The following is a 26,612-nucleotide window of genomic DNA, read 5'->3' on the forward strand; positions in this document are numbered from 1 at the left end:
GGCCCATTTCCTCAGCGATTACCCAGCTGAGGAGGCCTTTCATCGCGTGGAGCCAGGCGGGATCTGGAAGAACCAAGGGCCCAGCCGGGTGGATCCTGAGATGCTGCCCACCGCGACGGCCAGGACCATCCCCGACGAGTCCTTGGAGGAGAAGGAGCCGAAACTCTTCTACCGCCCCCGGCCTCTTGACCTGAAACAGCCTCAGCAGCACATGGTAGCTCCAGCGCCCACAAGCCCATCTCGGCCCAGAAGCCCCTGGGGCAGGCTTGACCCCTATGAGCCCGATGAGGTATGGCATCCCCTCCCCGCCAGCTCCCTGTTCTTCCCTTGCTCTCTTGAGCTCCTCATGTGCTTAGATCTTCCTCTGAGGCCCTTCTCCAGGTCCCCCTCTGAGGGAGGCTCAGAGGGTGGTGAGGAGGGACGGGGCCTTCTCACTTGTGGCACCTTCCTTGACATCTTTCCAGCACCAGGGGAAGACTTGTCTTTCCTCCCGGGCATTTGATAGACTGCGATGAGGTTGTTTGTTACTAGCATGCTGCCAAAGCTTCCTGTGGCTGTTATGGGGTGGTGATGGTGGTGGTTTTATTATTTTGTTTTTTTGGAATGGTTTACTTTCAACAACTCTGTAAGTTGCTTGGAGACTTTTGGGTAACTGACTAACAATGATAATAAGTAATAGTATGTAAACAGCCCTAGACTTCTTGACCGGGGGGGGGGGGGCAAGGGCAGATTTGGTCCCTGGCTTGAGCTATTTTTATAAATTTTGTCTTTTATCCTCTCTTTAGCTTTTGGGGTTTTTCTTTTGCCTTGTTGCATTTTGTTGTGTTTTACCTGATGGTTTTCAGTGGCGCTTCTATGTCCTGCAAATCCACTTCCTTCATACGTTTGCAGACCAACTTAGTGGAAGCTTTTGGTGGAAGGTAGTTTTTTTTAAAATGAAATTTGAAAACATAAGAACATAATGGATGGCTTTAAAAGAGGATCAGACAAACTCATGGAGGATAAGGCTGTCAGTGGCTACTAGCCACGATGGCTATGCTCTGCCACCATAGTCAGAAGCCGCATGCTTCTGGAAACCAGTTGCTGGAAAATGCCAGAGGGTAGCGTGCTCTTGTGCTCAGGTCCTTCCTTGCGGGCTTCCCAGAGGAGGCATCTGGTTGGCCACTGTGAGAACAGAGAGCTGGCCTAGGTGGCCGCCACTGGCCTGATCCACCAGCCAGGCTCTTCTTATGTTCTTTAAGAAAAAAGGCCTCTGCACAAGGTTGGCCTAGATGGCTTTGGCTGGTTGCATTTCTGAAATTCTTCTAGCCATACTTTCCCCCTCTCTTCCTTCCTTCAGGATGATAAAGAGTATGTAGGCTTTGCAACTCTTCCCAATCAAGTACATCGGAAGTCTGTGAAGAAAGGATTTGATTTCACCCTCATGGTTGCAGGTATCGGGGCAGTTTTGGGGCAGAAGCTGTGTGCAACCGATTCCCCCTTCCCTCTCTTTTGATTGCACGGGATTATTTCAAGTTAAAACTGGTACTCTGCATGGGAAAGGAATCTAATTTTAAAAAGGCTATCAAGTTTCTAGCTCTCAGCCACCTGATATTTAGACTGTGTGTTTATGGAAAGTAGAACCACCACCACTTTCGCCTTGTGTGTGTCGGTGTGCAGCTGATGTAGTGATGGTCACCAATTTGGTTGGCTTTATAAGGTGATTAGGCAATTTCATGGAGGATAATTAAAAGCTGGGAATGGCCACTAGCCAGGATGACTGTTCTCCCTCCACTGTTGGAGGCAGAATGCCAGTCGCCGGAGATCACAAGCGGGGAAGGCTGCTGTTGTGCTCAGGTCTTGCTTGCAGGCTTCCCAAAGGAGGCATCAGTTGGGCTACTGTGAGAACAGGATGGGTTCCCTTTGGCCGGATCCAGCCACAGGGCTTTCATGTTATTATGTACTTACCCCTTCATCTGGCTGATTGGTTAACTAGCCTATGCTTTCACTTGGATCCTTGCATTGAGCAGGGGGTTGGTCATGATGGCCTTATAGGCCCCTTCCAACTCTATGATTCTATGATGCTAAGTCCAAACAATTTTTTTAGCAGCTGCTTGTTCACAGTAGCTCTCCAAGAACCTTCCAGCTCCGCTAAACGAGACCTGTCTCCTGGGGATGGAATGCAGGACCTCATTTGTGCACAGCGAATGCTCTGCCTTTGAGCTATGGACCCTCCCCAGGCCAGAATCTCCCACCTCAGCAGCAGTTTCCTCTAGCCACTGTCTAGTATGTCGCCTTCTGTGGCAGCTTCACCCCTTTGTCTTGTCGTAACCCTCTCCTTCCACGCTCATTCAAAGCCTGGCTCTGCTTGGCCCCTCCTTGTAGCTTAGTGGCTCAAGCGACTCATTCCTCTAAGTCCACAGTAAAGATGGGCGAGAATTCCTCTGAATTTGGGTTTAGTACCAGACCTTTGAATGGTCAGAGTATTCCCCATCTTCGCAGAGTGATTCTGTTTGCTCTGAAATTCAGTGGCTTTCCCCTGACACTGGGTTTCCCCCCCTCTCGAATATTCCCTCAAATATATTGTTCTTTTATTAATTTTACACACAATACAGCTCTCTCTTCTCTCTCACTTGCTGTGCCTCCACTTGAATAATCCAAGCTCCAAGCATGGAGGAAGCAAGGCAAGCTTATAATAGCCTATAACAGTGGAGGAGGAGGTTGTGAAGCCACTTTTCTTTCAGAATATTAGTAGTTCATTTCAAAATATCGATAGTTTCTTCCAAACTATTGATATTAATATTGATATTTTTGGAGAGGAAAAAAATTGAACTGGTAAAAGCAACAGAGAGTGTACAAAGAGCAAACTCGAATTGACACTGCATGTTAGGTTGATGGAATGCTTTTGAAGTGGCACTGGCCAAAACATCTCATCCCTAGTCCAGGAAAAAGCTTTTATGACATTTTTATGTTCCTAGCCTAAGCCAGTCTGTGGATCAAGAGCTGAGACTTGGTATATACCCTCAAATGTGGCATATCAAACTTAATTTATTCATGCAATGACTTCTTGGAAAGGTAAAAGGGATGCTAAAAAAGAATTTGAGGAGCACATTGCTAAGAACATAAAAACCAACAACAAAAAATTCTATAAATACATTCAAAGCAGGAGACCATCTAGGGAGACAATTGGACCCTTGGATGATAAGGGAGTCAAAGGTGTACTAAAGAACGATAAGGAGATTGCAGAGAAGCTAAATGAATTCTTTGCATCTGTCTTCACAGTGGAAGATATAGGGCAGATCCCTGAACCTGAACTAACATTTGCAGGAAGGGATTCTGAGGAACTAAGACAAATAGTGGTAACGAGAGAGGAAGTTCTAAGCTTAATGGACAATATAAAAACTGACAAATCACCGGGCCCGGATGGCATCCACCCGAGAGTTCTCAAAGAACTCAGAGGTGAAATTGGTGATCTGCTAACTAAAATATGTAACTTGTCCCTTGGGTCCTCCTCCGTGCCTGAGGACTGGAAAGTGGCAAATGTAACGCCAATCTTCAAAAAGGGATCCAGAGGGGATCCCGGAAATTACAGGCCAGTTAGCTTAACTTCTGTCCCTGGAAAACTAGTAGAAAGTATTATTAAAGCTAGATTAACTAAGCACATAGAAGAACAAGCCTTGCTGAAGCAGAGCCAGCATGGCTTCTGCAAGGGAAAGTCCTGTCTCAGTAACCTATTAGAATTCTTTGCGAGTGTCAACAAGCATATAGATAGAGGTGATCCAGTGGACATAGTGTACTTAGACTTTCAAAAAGCGTTTGACAAGGTACCTCACCAAAGGCTTCTGAGGAAGCTTAGCAGTCATGGAATAAGAGGAGAGGTCCTCTTGTGGATAAGGAATTGGTTAAGAAGCAGAAAGCAGAGAGTAGGAATAAACGGACAGTTCTCCCAATGGAGGGCTGTAGAAAGTGGAGTCCCTCAAGGATCGGTATTGGGACCTGTACTTTTCAACTTGTTCATTAATGACCTAGAATTAGGAGTGAGCAGTGAAGTGGCCAAGTTTGCTGACGACACTAAATTGTTCAGGGTTGTTAAAACAAAAAGGGATTGCGAAGAGCTCCAAAAAGACCTCTCCAAACTGAGTGAATGGGCAGAAAAATGGCAAATGCAATTCAATATAAACAAGTGTAAAATTATGCATATTGGAGCAAAAAATCTTAATTTCACATATACACTCATGGGGTCTGAACTGGCGGTGACCGACCAGGAGAGAGACCTCGGGGTTGTAGTGGACAGCACGATGAAAATGACGACCCAGTGTGCGGCAGCTGTGAAAAAGGCAAATTCCATGCTAGCGATAATTAGGAAAAGTATTGAAAATAAAACAGCCGATATCATAATGCCATTGTATAAATCTATGGTGTGGCCGCATTTGGAATACTGTGTACAGTTCTGGTCGCCTCATCTCAAAAAGGATATTATAGAGTTGGAAAAGGTTCAGAAGAGGGCAACCAGAATGATCAAGGGGATGGAGCGACTCCCTTATGAGGAAAGGTTGCAGCATTTGGGGCTTTTTAGTTTAGAGAAAAGGCGGGTCAGAGGAGACATGATAGAAGTGTATAAAATTATGCATGGCATTGAGAAAGTGGATAGAGAAAAGTTCTTCTCCCTCTCTCATAATACTAGAACTCGTGGACATTCAAAGAAGCTGAATGTTGGAAGATTCAGGACAGACAAAAGGAAGTACTTCTTTACTCAGCGCATAGTTAAACTATGGAATTTGCTCCCACAAGATGCAGTAATGGCCACCAGCTTGGACGGCTTTAAAAGAAGATTAGACAAATTCATGGAGGACAGGGCTATCAATGTCTACTAGCTATGATGGCTGTGCTGTGCCACCCTAGTCAGAGGCAGCATGCTTCTGAAAACCAGTTGCCGGAAGCCTCAGGAGGGGAGAGTGTTCTTGCACTCGGGTCCTGCTTGCGGGCTTCCCCCAGGCACCTGGTTGGCCACTGTGAGAACAGGATGCTGGACTAGATGGGCCACTGGCCTGATCCAGCAGGCTCTTCTTATGTTCTTATGTTCTTAAGAGTACCCTACAATATATATTCTAATAAACTTCAGGTACATATCTGGATTGTCATATGAAGTCAAACTGTATAAAAATTTAACTTTTTCCTGATTATGAGGCTCGTACCACAGAAACAGTGATAGATAAGGTCATAATTACAACCAGTTATTTGCAAGAGAATTCATGAGCTTTCCAACATAGTTTTACATTTTAAAATTGGACACTTTGGTCACACGTGATAGCGTAAATGAGAAAACCCCGAAAAGTTAGAACAATATGGCTTTGGCCTTCTTGATGACATCATAAAAACCTTAAGCAACCAGTTAGAATCGTCTATCACATGAAAATACAATCCAGAGACATCCCCCTTTCAAACAATCATAATGACATTTTGCCGCCACACATGATATACCGGTTTTTGGCCTGGCCCAGGAACTGAACTGGAGATGGTGGAGAGGTAGAAACTAGGTGGCTGGCTTTACCTGCACTTCTCTGCTGTGCCCAGCACTAGTTCTGAGTGGCAAATGACTGGTTCGCTTTATAAAAAATATTGTCTGTGTATATTCTCTGCTCTTTCTTTTTCTCCCAAAAAGTCTATGCTTTAAGGATCCATCTTAATTTATTATTAATTGCTCCCGCCCTCTCTTCTCAGGAGAGGCTGGGCTTGGGAAATCCACCCTGGTGAACAGCCTCTTTCTCACGGATCTGTACAAGGATCGCAAGCTCTTAAATGCAGAAGGTAGGCTGAGCCTCTGAACCAAACTTTGCTCCTGTTTTTGACACAGCAGGAGGAGGAAAGGCGCGCATGTGGGCGCATTAGGGACGGGTGAGAATTTCGATTCAGTTTGCATTTCAAGCCAAATTGATCAAATTCGCCCTTTCTGGAATGATATGGGAACCAAAACACAGCTATCCTTTGAAATTCACACTTATTTGAAATTTGCGATGCAGTTTGCCAACCAAACAATGTTTACAAAAATGCATATGTTAGGGGAGTGTGCATAAAAATGAATGCATGAGTGAAAATAATATGCAAGCATGCATTATATGATGAGAAATGGCTTGCAAAAATGTGTACGTCAGTCAGAACTGTGTACAAAAATGTGTTTATTAGGAGAAATTCAGACTAAAATTCTCATGAATTTTCATGATGATTTTAAAAAAAAGTTAGAAAATTGCTGCAGAAATGTTGAGAACTGAATTTAAGAGGGAGTTCCAAGAGATTGGGGTAGGCAAAAGGAACACACTTTCTTCACACATCTTATGGAACTCACTGCCACAAGACATGGTGACAATCACAGGCTCGGTGGCTTTAAAAAGAGGGGATTCGTGGAGGGACTCTATCCAAGCTGGGACCCCTGACAGCTAAAATTAACGTCCATGCAAAGAAGCAGTGTACTTCTGAATCCTCAAGGGTGGGACAGGGTGAGGGAGGGTACATCACTCTCACTCCTTGCAGAGAGATCTGGGTAGCTGCTAGCAAAATAGGAACATAGGAAAGCTCCTTTGGGCAGCAGGGCAGGATATAAAATTAATAAATAATGATACAAATATATAGCCAGACCCATAATCCATCTAGCTCAGTATTGCCTACATTGACCGGCAGTGACTCTCCTGGGTGTCAGGCAGAAGACGTTCCCTGCTCTACCAGGAGGAGCCAGGCAAAGCAGTTGCTCTGTTGCTGAGCTATAGGCCCTTCTGCACTCAGTAGACCCCTGCAAAGCAGTTCTCTTGGAGGATACCCCGCCCAGTGGCTGTTATCCCTAACAGTTATAATCGGACTCCCAGGTTCAGGGGCAGTCTACCTCTGAATACTGGATGCTGGAGATAAAGCAGTGGGGATGGAATGGCCACCAGTTTTGATGCCTTGCTAGTTAGCAGCCCAGAAACACCTGGCCTCTGTAAGATCCAGAAAACTGGCCTAGGTTGGGTCGTCTTGGTCTGATCTGTTTCACTGTGTTCTGAACCCACAACTGGGCTGTGAGGGATCCTTTGGGTGGCACATCTCTGGGAGCCCCCTTCCTCTGGGCCCCCGCACCCCAAATCCCCTCCTCACACCTCCCCTCTTCTGTCTTTCCCACGGCTAGAACGGATTGTGCAGACGGTGGAGATCACCAAGCACATAGTGGACATTGAGGAGAAGGGTGTCAAACTCCGCTTAACCATCGTGGACACGCCGGGCTTCGGGGATGCCCTCAACAATACTGAGTGGTAGGTCTCCCGGAGAAGAGGATTGGAATTAGCCCCCTGGGGAAGCTGCTGGGAGGGAATCCCATTAGGCCTTCGCCTGCTGGGCTGAATTGACCTTTGGATGGAGGCCGAGGCTGGGATAAAAATAACCTGTGAGAGACAAGCCAGTTGGCTGTAGGGCGGATGAATCCTCTTGTTTGTACTCAGTGGAAGGGGAAAGCAGGCCAACTCAGCCCCCTGGTGCGTTGATACACCAGTGAAGCTTCTTCATCCAGGGCTTGGATGATGATGATGATGATGATTAGCATCCTGCCCTTCCTTCTAAAGAAGCTCAGAGCAGCAAACTACGAAAATGCAAATCAATACAATGGAAAAATAAAGTGAAAAACCTTTACAACAATGGTTTTTAACCTTTTTTGGGCCACCCACATTTCTGAGAAACTGATGAAACCTGTGTGTGTTATGTGCCTTCAAGTCAATTACGACTTATAGTGACGCTATGAAGCAGCGACCTCCAATAGCATTTGTTATAAAGGATGAAAGCTATGGACACTCATGAATAAATAAATGAAGACAATTGAGTGTATTACATTGAAAACTGATATATATTTTTAACACCCACTTCACAGACCTCCTGGAGCCCATCTATGGATCCTGGGGGCGGGGGGGGAGTCCTTGTTTACAGATGATGACGAGACTTGGCCAAGGCCTCATGTTGAGTCTGTGACGGAGGTAGGACTCAAACCCAGGACTTTCAAGAGCGAGTCTGTCAAACCTAGGCCTGTTCCCAGCCATGAGTTTTAACAACTGCAGAGCAGGAAGATGTTCATGGCCAGCCAGATTTCTGCCCCTTCCTTTCTCTTTTAAGAACTTCAGTTCTGTTGGGGATCATCAGCCTTTATGGGCCAGGAGATCATTTGGATATTTGAGAATGTGGCATGAGCATCAGTCCAAAACGGCTGCCATAGCGCATCACAAAACGGCTGCCATGGGGGGTGCGTGGCATAATGATTTCAGTGTAGGAGAGCCTGATCCAGCACAAACAGGAAGAGCAAATGCTTTGCTGTGGATTGTGGATTTCTGAGGATATGCTTACCTTCACGGGCGCCCCAGGGAATCCTGACGCGTTGATGGCTCCTCTTCTAAACCGTGCCCAATTCTCTTCCCCAGTTGGAAGCCTGTGGCCGACTACATAGACCAGCAGTTTGAGCAATATTTCCGGGATGAAAGCGGCCTCAATCGTAAGAACATCCAGGACAATCGCGTCCATTGCTGCCTCTACTTCATTTCTCCCTTTGGCCATGGGTATGAAGTGAACTGGCGGGGGTGGGAGGGGACTGAAGGCATCTGAAGTTGGGAATTTGGATTGGTTAGGATTTTTATTGTGAAACTACCTAATTGGCACTTTCCAAAACAATATGCCAAAAATAGCTATCCTTCAAAATCCACCCTTCTCTGAATATTGTGACCAAGTTCTCGAACAAAATAATATGTTCAAATGTATATATTAGGGTAAAATGTGGATAAAAATGGAGGTTACTGAAAATAACATAGAAACATGCATTGCGTTGGTGGAAATTCCTTGGGAAAATGTGTATATCAGGAGCAATCGCATACAAAAAAGGTGTACGTTAGGAGAAATATGCACTGAAATGCTGACACATGTGCATGAGGACTTTTTAAAAATAATTGTAAATTGATGTGAAAATGTGGAGAACTGAACTTAAGCTTGGAACAATGAGAAACATCATTGCTAATTACTAGACATTAACAATTATTAGTTACTAGTGATTGAAAAACAACAACTCTCCCCCAGTGCCAGTAGTTTAAGATTATTGAATCAGAGTTATGCAGTGTATGAGATTGTTTGAATCAAAAGGCAACAGTGGTGTTGCAAAATAATTGGCAAAGGTCTCAGGGCGCATCACTCATCCTATCATTTGGATTCATTGTTTAGAAAAGAAAAGCTGCTTTTTTAAAAAAAAAAAGTGTTCTGTTTAGAAGATTTGATAAACCTAATCAAAAAACAAAAACTAAGGGTGTGTGTAAACAAATACATATATAAAAAATCAACACAGCATGGAGGGAGATAGCTCTGTTCCACAACACTCAAGGCTCTCTCTCTCTCTCTCTGTGGTCTACACTTGAGTTTTGTGGTGTCCCTTTTTGGCAGGTTGAGGCCTTTGGATGTTGAGTTCATGAAGGCTGTCCACCAGAGTGTCAACATCGTTCCCGTTTTGGCCAAAGCTGACACCCTCATGCCCTCCGAGGTGGAGCAGATGAAAACCAAGGTGAGATGCTGGGGAGAGGAGGATGTGCTTGGTTGCACGCTCCCCACTTTCCTGGCTGGAGAAGCATCTCGGTCCCAGAACACTTGCTGTCACCTGAGATCCTCCCACACCAGGCAGAGGAGCATAAGAAGAGCCCAGGAGCTGGGTCAAGCGGAAGGCTCTACAGTATCCTTTTTGAGGGGAGGCGGCCAGAGCTGTGCACAGTATTCCAAATGCAGTTGCACCATCGATTTGTATAATGGCATTATGATACCGGCGGTTTTATTTTCAATCTGTTTCCTGATGTTCCCGAAAGTGGCATCCACCTTTTTCACAGCTGCTGCGCACTGGGTCTATATTTTCATCAAACTCATCAGCTGACCCCTAATCCCAGGTCATTTATGAACAAGTTGTTGAAACTTTTGTCCCAATAGAGAATCCTTGGCTCACCTCCTACATCCCTCCATTATGGAGAATTATCCATTTATTTATAAGGTTTGCACACATACCTTACAATTAAAACACCTGGAAACTGTAGTTTGTTAAGGGTGCTGGGAATTGTAGCTTTGTGATGCTGACCATTGGCCATGCCGGCTGGGACTGATGGGAGGATGCCAGGTTGGGAAAAGCTGGATTAAATGTAATATTTTTGGGGGGGGAGGGGAACCAGACATGCCTGCCCTTTTCTGTGGCCATCACACATCTGTCTAGTTTTGTCCTCCGGTTGTGGTAGCTGTGACTGTAAGTCATAGGTGCTTCATCTGTGGCCCTCCAGGTGTTGCTGGACTGTAAATCCCTTCAGCCCCAGCCAGCATGGCCAGTGGTTAGGGTTGATGGGAGTTGTAGTCTAAGGACATCTGGAGGTCCCACAGATATGACCAACCTCTGTCAGCTGACAGGCGCCTTCCTCTTCCCCAGATCCGCGATGAAATCGTTCAGTTTGGGATCCGCATCTATCAGTTCCCTGAATGTGATTCGGACGAAGATGAGGATTTCAAATTGCAGGATCGAGCTCTCAAGGTGAGGAGGAGGACACCGGGATGGGCTTAAGTATGGGGGAGGAATTCGATTCAGTTCACATTCAAAGCTGAACCTATCAAATCTGCACTTTTTGAAAAAATATGAGAACTGAAACTCAGCCGTCCTCCGAAATTCACACTTATCTGAATTTTGCCATACAGTTCTCTAACCAACCAATGTTTACAAACATGAATATATTTGGGGCATAAAAATGAATATATCAGTGAAAATAACATTTAAAAATGCATTATATTTTCAGGAATTGTCTACAAAAATGCGTACCTTAGTCAAATTTGTGTGCAGAATGGTGTGTTAGGAGAAATTTGCACTAAAATGCCAAAGAATTTTCCTTAGGATTTCTTAAAATTTGCAAACTGCTGCAGAATGTGGAGAACCGAATTTCAGATTGGAAAAATGAGAGACTGAGCGGACTGAAATAAACAGATCCTTCCATCCCTAAATGGGCTAGCCTCTTTTGTTCACCAAATTTTGTTAGAACAAATTCAATAAGAGGCCAAGGTTGGGCCACTTCAGGGATTACGGCTCAATGAGAATGGGAGTAAAACCTGTTTTTTAATATGAACCTGCCTAATTCTGTTCCCAAACCAAGGCACAAACCAAAGTGCACCGATCCATCCAAGTTTGCATTCTCTGAATTTTGCAATGCACTTTTCCAACCAAAAGATGCATTCCGGAAAAAAAGGGTACACTTCCAGTGAAAACTCCACACTGCCACATTGTTAACATTTGACATGGATTTAAATCCTGTTTGCCCAGGCATTTCATGGCTGAAAGATATTGTTCCTAAATATCTTGAAATTATTTAGCTGTGAAGATATTTGCTTTTATTTTATTTTTTAAATTGTTTTTGCTCTTTCGTTGTTTCCTGCCCTCAGTGACTTTGGGAGGATGATGATGGTTGTTGTTTATATTAGTAAAAATAACAGAGAAAAGTCATTATAGTAGGGAAGATTCTTGCACAAGTGCGTATGTAAAGTGAAATGCACTCAAAAATGTGTATGAATTTTTTAAAAACAAATAAATCAGACACTGATGCAGAAATGGGGATGAATGAAGAGAGAAACTATGAGAAATGAAAAAAATCCAAATTTGATGGATATGTCCATCCCAAGTGAGAGATGGCAAGCATCTGCCACGCTCTCCCTTAGCCAATCCGGTTCCTCATTTACCAGTCACCTGACTTGGTATATGGTAGTTTTCCACGTAGGGATGTTTGAGCAATTCTCATAGAAATTGACCTGGCCTTCATCTCCTAAATGAATGTGCAGATTGGAAGGCAGATCTCCCTTGGATTTAAGAACATAAGAACATAAGAAGAGCCTGCTGGATCAGGCCAGTGGCCCATCTAGTCCAGCATCCTGTTCTCACAGTGGCCAACCAGGTGCCTGGGGGAAGCCCGCAAGCAGGACCCGAGTGCAAGAACACTCTCCCCTCCTGAGGCTTCCGGCAACTGGTTTTCAGTTCCCCAGATTTTGTGATGCAGTTCTCGAGAGTCCCGACACACACACATGAACACATGCATTCTGGGAAGTGTGTACTTTGAGAGAAAATGGATTTAGCAATCTGCATTTTGTAAGAAAACACATTCAAAAATATGTATTTAAATGCGTGCTTGAATATCAATTTTTGTGAGGATATAGGGACATAGAAAGCTGCCTTTTACTGAGTCAGACTGTTGGTCCATCTAGCTCAATACTGCCTACACTGGTTGGCAGTGGCTCTCTTGGGTTTTGGACTGCAGTCTGTCCCTGCCCTACCTGGAGATCCCAACGGGGATTAAACCTGGGAGCTTCCTCATGCAAAGCAGAGGCTCTTAACGCTGAGCCCCTGGTAGCTTAGTGTGGAAATTGGATGGAACGGATGTGCAAATGAAAGCTTGCAAAACAGAAACAGACCAGAAAGGAGCTGATATTTTCATTCCTATTTCTGTGCTCTTCATATTTGCAAAGAGATGGAAGGTTTATGTTTGGCAATGCCTTCGGACCCCTGATTGCTACGGTTTGGTTTCCTTGTAGGAGAGCATCCCTTTTGCAGTGATTGGCAGCAACACCGTGGTGGAGACGAAAGGCCGGAGGACCCGAGGGAGGCTGTACCCTTGGGGCATCGTAGAAGGTGACTGAGAGACTGCCCTTCGCAGCTTGTGGCTCTGTGCCTGCAAGCGGAGTCGTTTCCCTAGAGTTTGGGGGCTGTTGCCAGCAGGTCTGTGCAAAAAGCACAGATCATGGGTTGAATTTACTGTCCAGTTACAAGTGCTACTGGAAGGCAGGAGTCTGAAATATCCAATTGAGGAGCCCAATGTCTGAAATTTGCAAGGGGGTGGTCAAGAAAGATTTGGCGTCGGTCTGTCCTCCCCGCGACCTGAGTGCCAAACTAGATGTTATGATCAGTGCAGATGGGGGGCTCCGACGTCAGCTGGGCAGTGAATCCACTCTGGGTTTCGAGGAGCTGTCCAAGGTGCTGAGTTTAGGATTTGGGAAAACGAGAGATAACCCAAACTGACGGATCCTTCCCTCCCTAGTGGAGAACCCTACCCACTGTGACTTTGTCAAGCTGCGCACCATGCTAGTGAGGACCCACATGCAGGACCTCAAGGATGTGACGCGGGAGACCCACTACGAGAACTACCGGGCGCAGTGCATCCAGAGCATGACCCGCATGGTGGTGAAAGAGCGGAACCGCAAGTAAGCTGGGGGAGCGAGGTGTGCCAGAGCAATTGGGGAGGGGGGAGGGGGCACACAATCCGGGAGGGAGCGGGGTCCCCCCTGCCCTCAATAACAGTGCTCTTGCCTCTCCCCCCAATAACAGGGTTGAGGCGGAGAGGTGGACAAAGTGTTCTTAACAGCCCCCTCAGCTTGGGCGAGGGTAAAGCAGAGAAGCATTCTGCAGGAAGGTTAGCGCTGCCTTGAATTCCCAGATCACTCTCTTTTCTCTTTTTTAATTTTTTTAAAAAGCCACTATTGTTTTCAAGCCCCCAAAGCAGGACTCGAGTTTATGACAACCGGAGCTGCCCTACTGTTTTGCAACTGGAATAAATTATTCACATTGAAATCGGAAATGACTTAACTTGGAGCATTTTTTTAAAAAAATAACAACCTCCCTCCCCCCTGTTCTTAAAGGCTTACAAAAGATCATTCACAAGGATGGGCCTAAAAGGGATCAAGGATAGGGAGATGTCAGGGAGAAGGAGGGGGTCCAGCTACCTTTCAGCTACCAAAGGCTCTAGGGACTGCACCGAGGACCCTCCGCCTGCAAAGCGTGTGTGCTGCCACTGAGCTATGGCTGCAGGCGAAGGAACCGAAGGGGCCCTGCTGACTGAACAGCTCCTGGGTGAGTCGACATTGCACAGGGGGCAGGGCAGATGGGCTAAGGATCTGTGCCACCCTGAGGGCCGTCCTGCATGGCAGTCCTTGAAAGCACCTTTGTCTCAGGCAGAGAGAGGCCTTCTCCAGCCATTCTCACCCAAAACCCTTTGCCTGGAGATGCTGAGGATTGAACCCGGGTGCAGAGCAGGTGTTCTGCCGTGATGACGGTGCCACCATGGAACAGCCATGTCCAAAGTGGACTTATTTATTTATTTATTTATTAGATTTATTATGTTGCAGCTCTAGGCCTCCAGCTCATTGGAAGGAACCTGCAGCAGCTGGGTTGGACCACAGGGGGCCCATCTAGTCCAGCATCCTGTTCCTCTCATGGTGGCCAGCCAGATGCCCCAGTGGGCAAAGGTCCACAAGCAGGACCTGAGGGCAGCAGCGCTCTCTTCCCATTTGGGATTCCCAGCAACTGGTTTTATTCAGAGGGCTGCTGCCTCCTTCAGTGGGGGCAGAACATTGCCACTGTGGCTAGGAGGCAGGGATAGCCTTGTCCTCCATGAATTTGTCTTTTTAAAGCCGTCTATAAGAAATAAGAAGAGCCCCACTGGATCAAGCCAACGGGGGCCCATCTAGCTTGACATCCCGTCCTCCCAGCAGCCAACCAGATGCCTCTTCTGGGACACCCCGAAGTAGGCCCAGAGCACAACAGCAGCTCTTCCCACTTGTGGCTCCCGGCAACTGGCATTCAGAAGCAGCCAGCCTCTGACTGTGGAGGCAGAATACAGCCGTCCTGACTAGTAGCCATTTCTTGCCTTATCCGTCAGGAATCTGCCCAACCCTCTTTAAAGCCATCCGTGTTGGGGGCCATCACTCTGCCTCATGGGAGCTCATTTCTTAGTGTCACTTAGCCTAGGTGCTCAGAAGCTTTGCTGGGCTTCTCAGCCAGCATCGCTGGTCACTGGCCATGCTGGCTGGGGCTGCTGGGAGTTGCAGTCCAGCCAGACCTGGAGGGTGACAGTTTGGGGAAGGCTGTTGTATCCAGATTCACCTTAAGAAGGTACCTTGTTGAATCAGGCTGATAAAGGAGTCAAAGTCCTTCTTTGCAAGAGCTGGAGAAGGTTCCTCAATCTGATTTGCTGTGGAGCTCTCAGAAAGTCCTGCTTATTTAGGTAAGCTTTTTTGGAGGGAGGGGGAGTTGAGCTATTTAAAAGCAGCACTCTTCCTGAGAGAGGCTGTAGGCCACTGAGCCTTTAGCCCCAATGCGTTGCTCTTGATTTGAATTATTGGCTGTCTTCATAACAGCCTTGTTGGATGTCTCAAATAACAGAAGAGCCAGTATAGTGTTGTGTGCACCCCAGTCTCCAAGAAGTGTGAGGCTTCCAGGGCTCACCCAGGTTTTGGTTTCCTTGGAATGAAGGTCATCACTGGAGACTGTTATGTCTTTAGGATATATGGTTTTATTTACACATATATACAACCTGAGCATGAGGTGAAAGGGCTCACGAGCACTAACACTCCAACAGATCTTGCTTCCCCCATTAGGCTTCCAGCCATAGCTTGGGGTTAGGCACACAGAGCAAGCCTGTCTGTGTCTTTTCGGGTCTCAGTTCCACCTAATACTCATTCAAAATCTACCTCCTGCCCAAGTCAGGGGACGGCTGCCCTCGTTGCTATGGCAACACACCTTCTCTTGGCCAAGTCCTTAGACATGTTAATGGGGACACTTGACAAACTTGACTGAACCTATTAGCTTAGAAAAGAAACTGGCTTAACCCGATGAGCAGGTTTCTCTGCTACAACTCCCATCTATACAGATTCAAAATCAGAAGCTGGAAAAGGGACCCAAAGACATCATCCAGACCACCCCCACCAATACTCTAACACTAGAAATGTGTTAAGTGAATAAATGAGGAGGACTCAAATGGCTTTGTCATAGGGTGGGGGGTGGAAGCACATTTCTGTCTCTTTAGCCTTTGAAGATGCCTTGATGAGCTCTCTGTCTCTCTCTGTCTCTCGCTCTCGTTTAAAACAAACAAATAGCAAGCTTACAAGAGAAAGTGGGACAGATTTCCCCATCCCGGCCATTTCCCCAGCGGCAGACTCGGAGACGAACAAGCTGATTCGCGAGAAGGATGATGAGGTGAGTGACAGGAAGGTGGAGCCAGAAAGTGTTTTGAATGTGCAAAGCTGCATTATAGACACCAGGTGGACCGTTGATCCCTCTCGCGCAGTATAGCCTACTCTGAGTGGCAGTGGCTCCAGGATCTCAAGCAGAGAGAGAGAGAGAAAGAGAGAGAGAGAGAGAGGCCTTTCTCAGCTCCAGTGGGTGGAGCCAGAGCTAATGACAGGCAGAATCAAGAGCCAATGAGAGGCACAGCCAGCTCATTCCAGTTCTAGGCCACCTCCTCCTCCTCCCTGCTGAGTTCTACAAGGGGCGACCCTGACTAAGGAGGAGGGGGCAGAGCACCAAGTAAGAAGGCAGGCCGGTGAACAGACTGAGGGTGGTGGGGCAGTTCCCCATTTGCCCTCATTTATTTATTTATAAAAATAATTGTATACCACTGCGTTAAAAACAGCAAAGTGCTTTACAACATGTTAAAAAAACAATCACCCCATTGAATAAAAACATTAGAAATACAATGAAAACAAAGGTCAAGTATTGGACCGGCCACTGCTGCTTGGTGGCATTATTATTGTTGTTGTGGTTTATTTATCATATCCCACCCTTCCTCCCAGTAAGAGCCCAGGGTGGCAAAAAATAACAACACTAAAAACACTCTAAAACATCATAAAAACAGACTTTAAAACATATTTAAACAAAACATCTTTAAAAACATGTTAAAACATCTTAAGGGGAGGGAATTCCAAAGGGTCGGTGTCACTACACTAAAGGTCTGCTTCCTATGTTGTGCGGAATGGACTTCCTGATAAGATGGTGTCTGCAGGAGGCCCTCGCCTGCAGAGCGCAGTGATCGACTGGGTATATCAGGGTAACCAAGGCAGGTGGTCCAAGTCTGGTTTAACGTTAGAGAGGCGTAAGATGGGTGAGCTGTGGGGTCAGGGGATGGGAGTGGTGGCTCATCCACAGCACCTGGACTGCAGATGAAGCAAGATATCCAGGTCACGATGGGTGAGATGGGTTATATTTCTGTTTAAAGTATGAACAGTTCTAGCGTTAACCACTCTGGGATCTTCTCAGTTCAGAGCAGCCTACAAATGAACTATGTGATGGAATGGATTTGCATGTCTACCTATAAACCATCATATAAAAATGTAAATGTATTGCCTTCAAGTCGATTCCGACTTCTGGCGACCCCATGAAGAGGGTTTTCATGAGGCTGAGAGGCAGTGACTGGCCCAAGGTCACCCAGTGAGCTTCATGGCTATGTGGGGATTCGAACCCTGGTCTCCCAGGTCGTACTCCAACACCCTAACCACTACACCACACTGGCTCTCCAAACCATCATACAGTACCAATTTTATGCAAATCTGTGCTCTCTTGTTTGGGTGTGTGTATGAAGCAGAAGTGGCCACCCTAGAATGGAGTGTCTTCGTGCATCCTGGGCCCCAGTTGTTAAAACACCTGGGTCTAGTCTCAACAATTTGTGCCTTACACTCGAGGCCCCAAACGCAGGAACAATCTGGTCCAATTTTTTCCCTTTCCCTTTTCAGTTACGCCAGATGCAGGACGCGCTGCAAAAATTCCAGCAGGAGATGGAAGACACCCATTAGCCACCCTCCTCTCTGCACAAGCCGTGCACACCCTCCGTTGGTCCGTGCCCCCCGCAGAGACACCAAACATTTACATCTCAGCCAACCCACCCACCTTCCAGCGCTTGGTCCTCGCAACGCACCTTCCACCTTAAGCTAATGATCCTTCACTGCAACGATCGCCTTACAACTAAGCCTCACCATACTTACCTGCTGGTTTCCTAAGGAATGAGGAACTCATGAAGGTGCCAGAGGTTCTGCCTGCAGCTCTCCAGCATGTGAGATTTGTGCCTCTCGCTCTTCCCTGCCCTGAGTCACCTGATGGCCATTGCTGTGAGGAGTTTCTGTCATGTGCAGGTCAGACCTCTTTCTGGCTGCAGAGGGGCAGGATTTGGCAGAAGTAGCTTTTCTGTTCCCAGCTGACGGCAGAGCGTGGCCTCCGCTCATTTGCCCAGCTGATCCAACCATGGCAAGTTTAACTTCGTCCACCTTCCACTCTGACTAGGTACATATTTTTTGCATTTAGTGTGGGAAGACTATATACAATCATATACAATCAAACACACCCTATGTGCTGTCCAAGGCCTGTCAGCTTTATTGCCGAAACCTTATTTTATTTTATTGATATTTATTATTTGATTTATATCCCACCCTTCCTCTCAGCAGGAGCCCAGGGCGGCAAACAAAAGCGCTAGAAACTCTTTAAAACATCATAAAAACAGACCTTAAAATACATTAAAACAAAACGTTAAAAACATTTAAAAAAAAAAAAAGCTTTAAAAACATCTATAAAAAAGGGTTAAAAACATATTGTTTTTTTAAAAAAATATTAAAAAGCAATTCCAACACAGACACAGACTGGGATAGGTCTCAACTTAAAAGGCTTGTTGAAAGAGGAAAGTCTTCAAAAGGCGCCGGAAAGATAACAGAGATGGCGCCTGCCTGATATTAAAGGGGAGGGATGTGTGTATTAGAGATGAAATGACAAATTCAAAAATGATCAAATAGCAAATGTGAAAGATCATGTTTTAGAAACATTTGACCTTGCAGGAGCTTTTTTTAAAATATATTAAGGCTATGGGTGTGAGTGAATGTCTCCACTGAATTGAATGGGACTTGTGCACATTTTGTACCAAAGACCTTACCAATAGCTTTTCCCGAGGGATACCGAATACACTTATTTTCTGTCCTGTTTTTGTAAAAAGAAAAAGAAAAATCACTGAAAACCAAACCAAACCCAGAATTAAAAAGATTTAATTCTTGCAAGCCAATTTGTCTGAAGACAATTTGCTTGAGGAAGTTCTCCATCTCTGCCCACCTGCCATAAGTGCTTTTTCCACACGCTAGGTGCGTGCCCGTTTCCTTGCTTGCGCAAATGCTCCTGAGCTCTGGCCAATCAGCAGGTGAACCTCTACTATGTAGCCTAATTGTGTCAGAAATCTTTCAAGAGATCTGGAAACTTCAGCAACATTCTTTTTGAAGCTGCTTCTGACGCTGCATGCTTTGCAGGCCTCCCTCGGGTTGTGCTTTTGAGCCTCCTGAAAACCTCCATCTCCATCCGTGCATGCTAAGCTTAAGAAAGACCAAGTCAGAGGATAAAGCTGCTTGTATGTCTCCAGATAGCAGACTGCTCACATGCAGAAGGGATGGGTGACTAAGTGATGTACTTAGGGGGCAGAGCAGTGCTGCTGGTGCCACCTGCTCCTCTGCACCTCCTTCTCCCTGGCATTGTCAGAAAGGAGCATCACAGCCTCAGGAGCCAAGCAAACGTGGCCTGGCCCACTCAAAGTGGAAGGGGGCTCCCTTCTCTCAAGGAGCGGCCCCCATGGGGAAGAGTTGCTGTCCAATAAGATGGGCGAACCTCACTTCATGCTGATGACGGAATAAGTAATATCAACATGCTGCGTCAGAGGCCTCAGAGGAAACCCCAAAGCAGAACATGATTGTAAAGACCCCCCTCATATTACCAGCATCTGGTCATCAGTGGTAGCCTGCCTCTGGCCATAGAGGCTCCATTCCTACTTCATAGCAACAGCTCATCACTGTTGAGAAATACCTGCTAGTTGCTATGGTGGCCTGTCGAGATTCTTTTAGTCTTAAGCTGCCTGTGCTAGTCGTCGTTGCAACATCTCGAGTCATCCAGATCCAGCCAGGAACTCCAAAGCCTCTGTTGGAGAGCCAGGTGTTGGCTCATCCCTCTGGAGCACCTAGAGAACCAGCAGGGCAGCTTTTGACCATCTCCAGAGCAACCGTTGGGATAGCCACATTGTGCAGATAGGAGGAGAGTCCGCATGTTGGAACCACAAGCCACTTTTGCATCAAGCCACCAAAAGCATAGGATAGATGTGGTTGCCGACTGACCAGGGAAGAAGCCGTCCTGGTCTGCTGATGTGCATTTAACAGCACCTTGATGTGCACAGACTGGCAGCTGATGTTTTTCATGGCATGGGGAAGGAATTCTCGCCATCCCGTGCCTGAAGATCAACCTATTGCACAGGATCGGGCTGGTTATAAAGTTGGCAATCCTAGCATAAGCTTGGCTTTAAAGCACTCCCTAGGTTTATTATTGCCTTCCTGTTGTTGTTTCTTTATCATTTGATGTATTGATTGTTGTTAATTATGGCTTACTATGGATTATTATTTTATCCTCAGGGAATAAGCAGTTACATTTGCAAATGCTTTTCTGCACCAATGCTGTGGCAAAATGCCTGCTTTCCCCCTAAGTCACTCATTTTTAGTCTATTATTATTATTTATTGTGGTTGGAGAGGCTGGGGGGATTGTGAAAGCTCTTTTCCAAACATGTTTGCTTTGAGGCTGGTGGCAGAGCTATCTCATGGGGACGTGGCCCTCTGCCAGAGTTCCACCAATGCTTCTGGGTAAGGCTGCATCAAAGGTCTGCAGTGTTTTGACATATTACTGGCTTAAAACGCAGCCACCCCTGTTCTTTGAATCCGGGTACACAGGAAGGAACCCATGATCCACTGGTCTCTTCTGAAATGCTGCGTTTGAATGTGGTATCGCCAAAAGCAACTTCACTCCAACTTTAAAACTGTTTTGAGTGGCGAATCCCAGGTGTATACAGGGGAAATGTTTCCTGGGGGTGATGTTTTTTTGGGGGGGTGGAGTTGGAGGAATAAATGGTCCACCAATAGGATGGGTGGAAGAATGGGGAAACTGGTTGCAGACAACGGGAAACAACAGGATTTGCAAAAATTGCATTGAAACACAGCGAGAAACAACAGCCTTGTAATGTGTCCCTACCCAGCATGGTGTGCTCTCTCTCTCTTTCTCTCTCACTCACTCACACAGAGAGAGAGAGAGGGGGAGAGAGAGAGAGAGAGAGTCATCGGGGTGACACAATGTGATCTGGGGCTGACTTGGGCTTACACCTGGTCACCTCTGGACACAGGTAGGGCTTTCCCCAACCCCATCCGTCTTGTCATTACTTTTTGCATGTATCCCGCTCATTTGTGACAAGCTCAGTCCATGCGCCTTGTCTGGGATTCTCAGAGGCCTCCCATCGAAGCACCGACCAGGCCAGGAGGTCTTCTCTGGTTGATTTTTTTCCCCATGTCTAATTTTAAACATTTTTGGCTGAGGTGGTCCATGCACAAAGCTGCCTGTTAGGTTTTGAGTTGGGGATGATTATCCATCGCTGCTTTGGGAGATGATTTTGGGGAGGGCAGAGCCTTGCAAAGCAACCAGCATGCTAAGTGAAGTAAATTGGGGTGGGGGTAGGGAGTTTCAGCACAGCTCTGGTCCTGTGCCCCTGGATGGAGAGATCCATCCGCAGAAGAGCTCTGGGACCCAGGTTTCTGAGGGGCCCTCAGCAAAAGTGACGCAAGATGGAAGAGACGGTGGGTATTTTGAGATGCAAGGCCGCTGGGCCTTCCTGAGACCACAAAAAGGTGTGTCTCCTTCCTAGGGATGGAGGACATACTTGATTCAGTTCACATTTAAAGGCTAATCTATCAAATTTGCACTTTCCAAAACAGTACAAGAACCAAAAAAAGCCATCTTTTGAAATCTGCACTTATCTGAATTTTGTGATGCAGTTGGCTAACCAAACAATGTTTACAGAAATGCATAGATTGGGGGAAGTATGTGTAAACAATGAATATATTATTGAAAATAACATGCAAAATGCACTATATTATGAGAAATGGCTTGCCGAAATGTGTACGTTAAGTCAGACCTGCCTATAAGAATGTGCTTAGTAGGAAAAATTTGCACTGAAATGCTGGGGAATTTTCATGTGGACTTTAAAAAAGAATTGCAAATTGCTGCAGAAGTGGGGGGAGCTGAATTTAAGGTTGGAAAAATGAGAGCCTGAGAGAACCCAAATTAACAGATACTTTCATCCCTATGATCTTCCTCAACCTGGTGCCCCACAGATGTTGCTGGACTCCATCATCACTGACCATTGGGCCATGCTGGGAGTGGAGTCCCCCCGATAATCTGGAGGGCACCAGGTTGGCAAAGGATTCCTTAGCCGCCACTTGGCTGTGACTGGTGGCTCCATGTCAGTGGGGCAGTGGAATCTGCTCCAGGTTTTAGTTTGAATGTTCAAGGAGCTGTTCAAGGTGCTCCTTGAACGGTTGACCTAAAACCCAGAGCGGATTCCACTTCCTCACTGACCTGGAGCCACCAGCCAACCCTCCTCACACTGTTTCAGCCTCCCGGCTCTTTTTAGAAGAAGCAAAGAGGGTGGGTGTCGGTGTGTGGGGTGGGGGTGGAAAGGAGAGAGTAAAGCTGTGCAGGCAAAGAATGTTTCTGCTTCCCCCCCCACTTTTGTTCAAAGCTTGCTATTTTCTTTTTAAAAAAAGAGAGCCTATATCTTTGCACAGTTGTTCCAAGAGAAGGAAAGTATTTATTTTAAAATATATATATAGGTTTCTACATTGAGACAGCTCCAGTCGAAATATTTTTAATCCTGCTTATAAATGTAACTAATTTCCATGAGCTTGTTTGAGGCCTCCTGATTTGCACAGAGCTTTGATCTGAGGCGGCGACTCTGCACATGGCGCGAGATGTTCCTTTCTGTTGTGACGATGGCGGCCGTCCGGCAAGGGCCTTCGGATTGTGTCGCTCCATTGTAATGGAGGGAGACATTTTGTGGGCAGAGCCTTTCTAGAGTTGAACCAAAATGCCCTGCCCCAAATCTTACCTCTCTGTCTGAAGTTGGGGAACCTTATGGAAGGGTGGGGTTGGGGGGGAGATTTGGGGTGTGGTGACATTTACTGCCAATGGCTGCCAGGATTCCCTAGTGCAGAGGCAGAGAGACTTATCTGTCGGGAGCTCACCAGAAAAGTCAACCCTGAGGCCTATGGAGGGTGGAGCCTGATCTGGTGGTGGGAGGAGCCACTAGCCAAAAATTGAGTTTTCAGCATTGCATAGCTCTCTGTGCCACCCCATATCTGCACTCTCTCTCTCTCTCTGCCTCCCTCCCCTCTTCTCCCCCCCCAGATCCTGGGTGTAATTATGTCTATGAACAAATAGGCTATTGGGGAGGGGCGCAGATTGAAGAGGGAGCATTAACGAAAAAGGCTTAGGTGACACATGGCCTGGGTGACAACATTCTACGAATGGAAATGGTATTTCCCCCCCCTCCTTGCATCCACAACAGGGTAACAGCAGCATATTTGGTCAGACTTATGAGCCATAGCCAGATTTTATTTGCAGGGATACAGGAGCCAGACAGGGGCTGCCCTAGACTGGGAAGATGTGAGTCATTAACTCGGCTTGGCTCTAAACCATCCTGAGTAGCCTTGGGGGACAGGCATGGCCTCTCCATATGGATGGAAGAGAAATGCAATCTGGCTTGAGCTTGAAGCCGAATCTATGAAATCCTCACTTTCTGAAACAATATGACCACCAACACAGCCAACCTTCAAACGTTGCCCTTATGAACACACCCCACACTGGTGGTGATACAGCTTTTGAAGCGTTCAAGATGCTTCTCGGGAATTACGGTGATATAAACTTAACAATCCTGTCAGGGAGACTAGTATTTGTATAGGTTAGGTCAGGAGAGGAAGAGGGGCTTGTTAACAGAGCAGCCTCTGAAGCTCTTGGTCCCTTTGCCCCCTCCCAAGATGCTACAGGTTCAAGAGGCTCCACCACAAGGGGGCAGCAGGACACGGCTAACAAAAGTTCTGCTTCAGAGGCCAGCTGGTCTCCAAGAGGCTGGTGGAGGGCTCCAGCGCATTGAGAAAACCTCAAGTGCTGCTCCAAACAACTCCCATTTGGGATAGCGTCAAGGCATTAAACACGCATGCACGCACGCACATACGTCCATCACATTCTCCAGAGGGGGAAAGGGTCATAGCTCAGGGCGGATGAACTTCTGCCCTGCATGCAGAAGCTCCCAGGGTCAGTCTCTGGCAGCATCCGGGTCAGGCTGGGAATGCCCCCGATCTGAAATCCTGAAGAGGCACTGCCAGTCAGTGTAGACAGTACTGAGCTACATGGAGCGATGGACTGACTCCCCAAGGAGATCACGCAAAGCATAGAGTGGACACTGTTTTTTATTTATTAATTCCATGTGTTTTCATTTCACATCCCTGTTTTGCAAATTCTCCTCTCCTCCGAAGACGGCACCATGTTTCACTTCAAGGCCAAGGTGCTTCACAGTCATTCCTTAAAAAAAAAAACACCACTCTTGCGCTCTCGCTCTCTCCCCTTCCCTCCCCCCTCCCCAGCCAGTGGAGACTGGTGGCTCTGATGCCAGTGAGGCAGTGGAATCCGCTCTGGGTTTTAGTCCTGGGACAGGGCCTAAAACTCGGAGTGGATTCATGGCCCCACTGACATGGAGCCGCCAGCGGCCACTGTTCCCAACATAATACTTCCCGTAAGCAGAACTGAGGCAGAGTGATAACACGGTAAACTCCAAAACGCCAAGGCCGGCAGTATGAAAAAATAATACAAACTCTTCTCTTCAACTATGTTACAGAAAAATTAACCTGGATGCATGGGGGAGGGGGAGGGGGAGGGGAGAAGCTCCACACAGCCCCCTCCCTGATCTGGCAGGCCTTGCGGAAGATCCCCCAACCCCCCCCCCAGCATGGGAAAGCTCCTTGAAATGCTGGATCAAATGCTCAGCACCCAATGAGTTTTCAAAGCACCTAGAAGGATGGACTGGCACGGAGGGGGGGATGTGTGCACAAGGCAGAGCAGAGGGCCCCTGCCAGCCTCGCCAGCCTGGAGGAGACAGGTCCGGGAACCTTCACAGACAATGGGATGGTGTGGAGTGGGCTCAGAAGGCAGGGCACCTCTGAGACCGAGTGGGACACTTAACTGGACTTGGGACCCAGCGGGGACCATTTAACACAGGGAACCCTTCTCTGGAACACTCTCTGCATGGGCCCCATTGAAACACAAGGCTTCCCCACTCATTGTAAGGCGTTGCACAGTGGAGAGCCCCACATCAGAGGATGCCACACAGCCCTAAGTCAGATCTATTCCTCTCCCATTAGTGGGGCCAAGAAACCAGCCTGCCCCCAGGTAGGGCCATTCCTGGCTTTGAGATGCACCTCGCTCCCCAGCGTAAGAAGAAGGAACCTGCTTGCCTCAGCCACAGGGCAGTGGAATCCACTCCGGGTTTTAGCCCAAACTTTCAAGGAACTGTCCAAGGTGCTGAACCTATCTTGGGAATAGGTTTCACAGCACCACGGACAGCTCCTTGGATGCTCGGACTAAAACCTGCAGCGGATTCACGGCCTCACTCACATGGGAACCACAAGTCCACTGAGAAAGGCAGTGACACAGACTTGGTCCTCACACCCTCTATACACAATGCATGTGCACTGCCAACCCTTGTGTTCAGCGGCTGGACCACCCTCCCGCAACCCGGCACCCTCTAGATGTTGTTGGACTACAACTCCTATCACCCTGACACTGGGAGGGCACCAGCTTGAAGAAGGCTGCTCTAGAGGTGTGTGTGGAAGAGGCACACAGCTGAACAGCTGCCACAGAATGGTAATTGCTGACAAAGACATCTGTGAAATATGCAACATCTGTCATTAGACCTGAAATGCATTTGATGTCCAAAAACCTCAACGTCAACATTGTCTCAATTTGAGTACCTTGGGAGGCAGTGGGCTTTCCAACACTGGAGGGGTTCGAGAGGCAGCTGGACAGCTATCTGTCAGGTATGCTTTAATTTTGATTCCTGCACTGAGCAGGGGGGTGGACTCGATGGCCTTATGGGCCCCTTCCAACTCTACGATTCTATGGTTCTATGATGTTAACAAGAACCATCTTGTATGCACGCCCAGATGCTCCCCATTCTTTGTCCTGAGAATCTGCTTTGCAGAGGCAGACAGCTTCTGAACACGGAGGCCCCTTTTAGCCTCCGCTGATTTTTGAGGAGCACACTTACTGTAAGACAAAGGGCTGACAAAAGGCTTAAAACCTTGTCACAGTTTGGAAGCTTCAGACACTGTTCCCCCCCCCCCCAAATGCAATGCTGCCCTTAAACTGTGCATGTTATAAAAACAAAATACACTCAGGTTTTTTTTTTTTTGTGAGCCACCTGGAGCTGGGAGAATCTGCTTTGCCAAACTGCAGTTTGGTTTTCCAAATGCATTTCAGATCCCGCTCACATTTGGAATTGGTGAGGAGGGAGGCTGGAAACCCTCTATCCCACAACAGCAACAACAACAGCAACAACAAGCAAACAAGCAAACAAACAAACAGAACAACTGCCACCTATGCTCCCGGTTCAGTAATGTGGACTAGAAACTTACACGTACGGACATTTGCTCCGTGGACTGAGGAATACAGCTTCCAACTGCAATGTAGCCCACTTCAGAATAATTCCAATGTTTTGGTGTCAGTTGTTCATCCATCTTTAAGCTCTTTTAAGCGGCCAAAACCCCAGAAGATTCACATCTCCAAGCCAGAGAGTGGGATGCGAGTTTGGCACAGACCCATCAAAATTTCCCCCTTTAAGAAAGGGTTGTAGCTCAGTGGCAGAACACCGGCTTCCTATTTAAAGCAAACCTCTTTTGATCTGGGATCATGAGGACTGGCATCTCA

General features: G+C 47.0%; 1 protein-coding gene across 3 annotated transcripts; it reads left to right on the forward strand.

The window, feature by feature from the left end:
* The first annotated feature begins 6 nt into the window (after positions 1-6).
* LOC133374202 (septin-4-like) lies at positions 7-22,146 on the forward strand. 3 transcript variants are annotated; one of them, XR_009759834.1, is made up of 11 exons: positions 7-289; positions 1,340-1,433; positions 5,701-5,787; positions 7,136-7,259; positions 8,409-8,543; positions 9,412-9,529; positions 10,427-10,528; positions 12,565-12,661; positions 13,068-13,230; positions 13,355-15,029; positions 15,901-15,970. XR_009759834.1 is itself a non-coding variant. In XM_061604792.1 (10 exons), the coding sequence occupies exons 1-10, from the start codon at positions 101-103 to the stop codon at positions 17,590-17,592; spliced, it is 1,182 nt and encodes a 393-aa protein (XP_061460776.1). In that variant the 5' UTR covers positions 7-100; the 3' UTR covers positions 17,593-22,146. The 3 variants fall into 3 exon arrangements, 2 of the variants coding, with proteins under 2 accessions (XP_061460776.1, XP_061460777.1); XM_061604792.1 differs by lacking the exons at positions 5,701-5,787; positions 13,355-15,029 and adding an exon at positions 17,533-22,146 and having other exon boundaries at positions 15,901-16,000; XM_061604793.1 differs by lacking the exon at positions 15,901-15,970 and having other exon boundaries at positions 13,355-15,888.
* The last annotated feature ends 4,466 nt before the right edge of the window (positions 22,147-26,612 follow it).

This window comes from Rhineura floridana, chromosome 21, assembly GCF_030035675.1.
Source record: "Rhineura floridana isolate rRhiFlo1 chromosome 21, rRhiFlo1.hap2, whole genome shotgun sequence".
Taxonomy (NCBI): Eukaryota; Metazoa; Chordata; class Lepidosauria; order Squamata; family Rhineuridae; genus Rhineura; species Rhineura floridana.

What these genes read in the sequence shown, in the direction of transcription:
- LOC133374202 (XM_061604792.1), top strand. Translation starts at nt 101, where the DNA reads ATGCTGCCCACCGCGACGGCCAGGACCATCCCCGACGAGTCCTTGGAG. An exon ending in ACCCCTATGAGCCCGATGAG is followed by an intron (nt 290 to 1,339) that starts GTATGGCATCCC and finishes TCCTTCCTTCAG; the next exon opens with GATGATAAAGAGTATGTAGG. An exon ending in GCCCTCAACAATACTGAGTG is followed by an intron (nt 7,260 to 8,408) that starts GTAGGTCTCCCG and finishes TCTCTTCCCCAG; the next exon opens with TTGGAAGCCTGTGGCCGACT.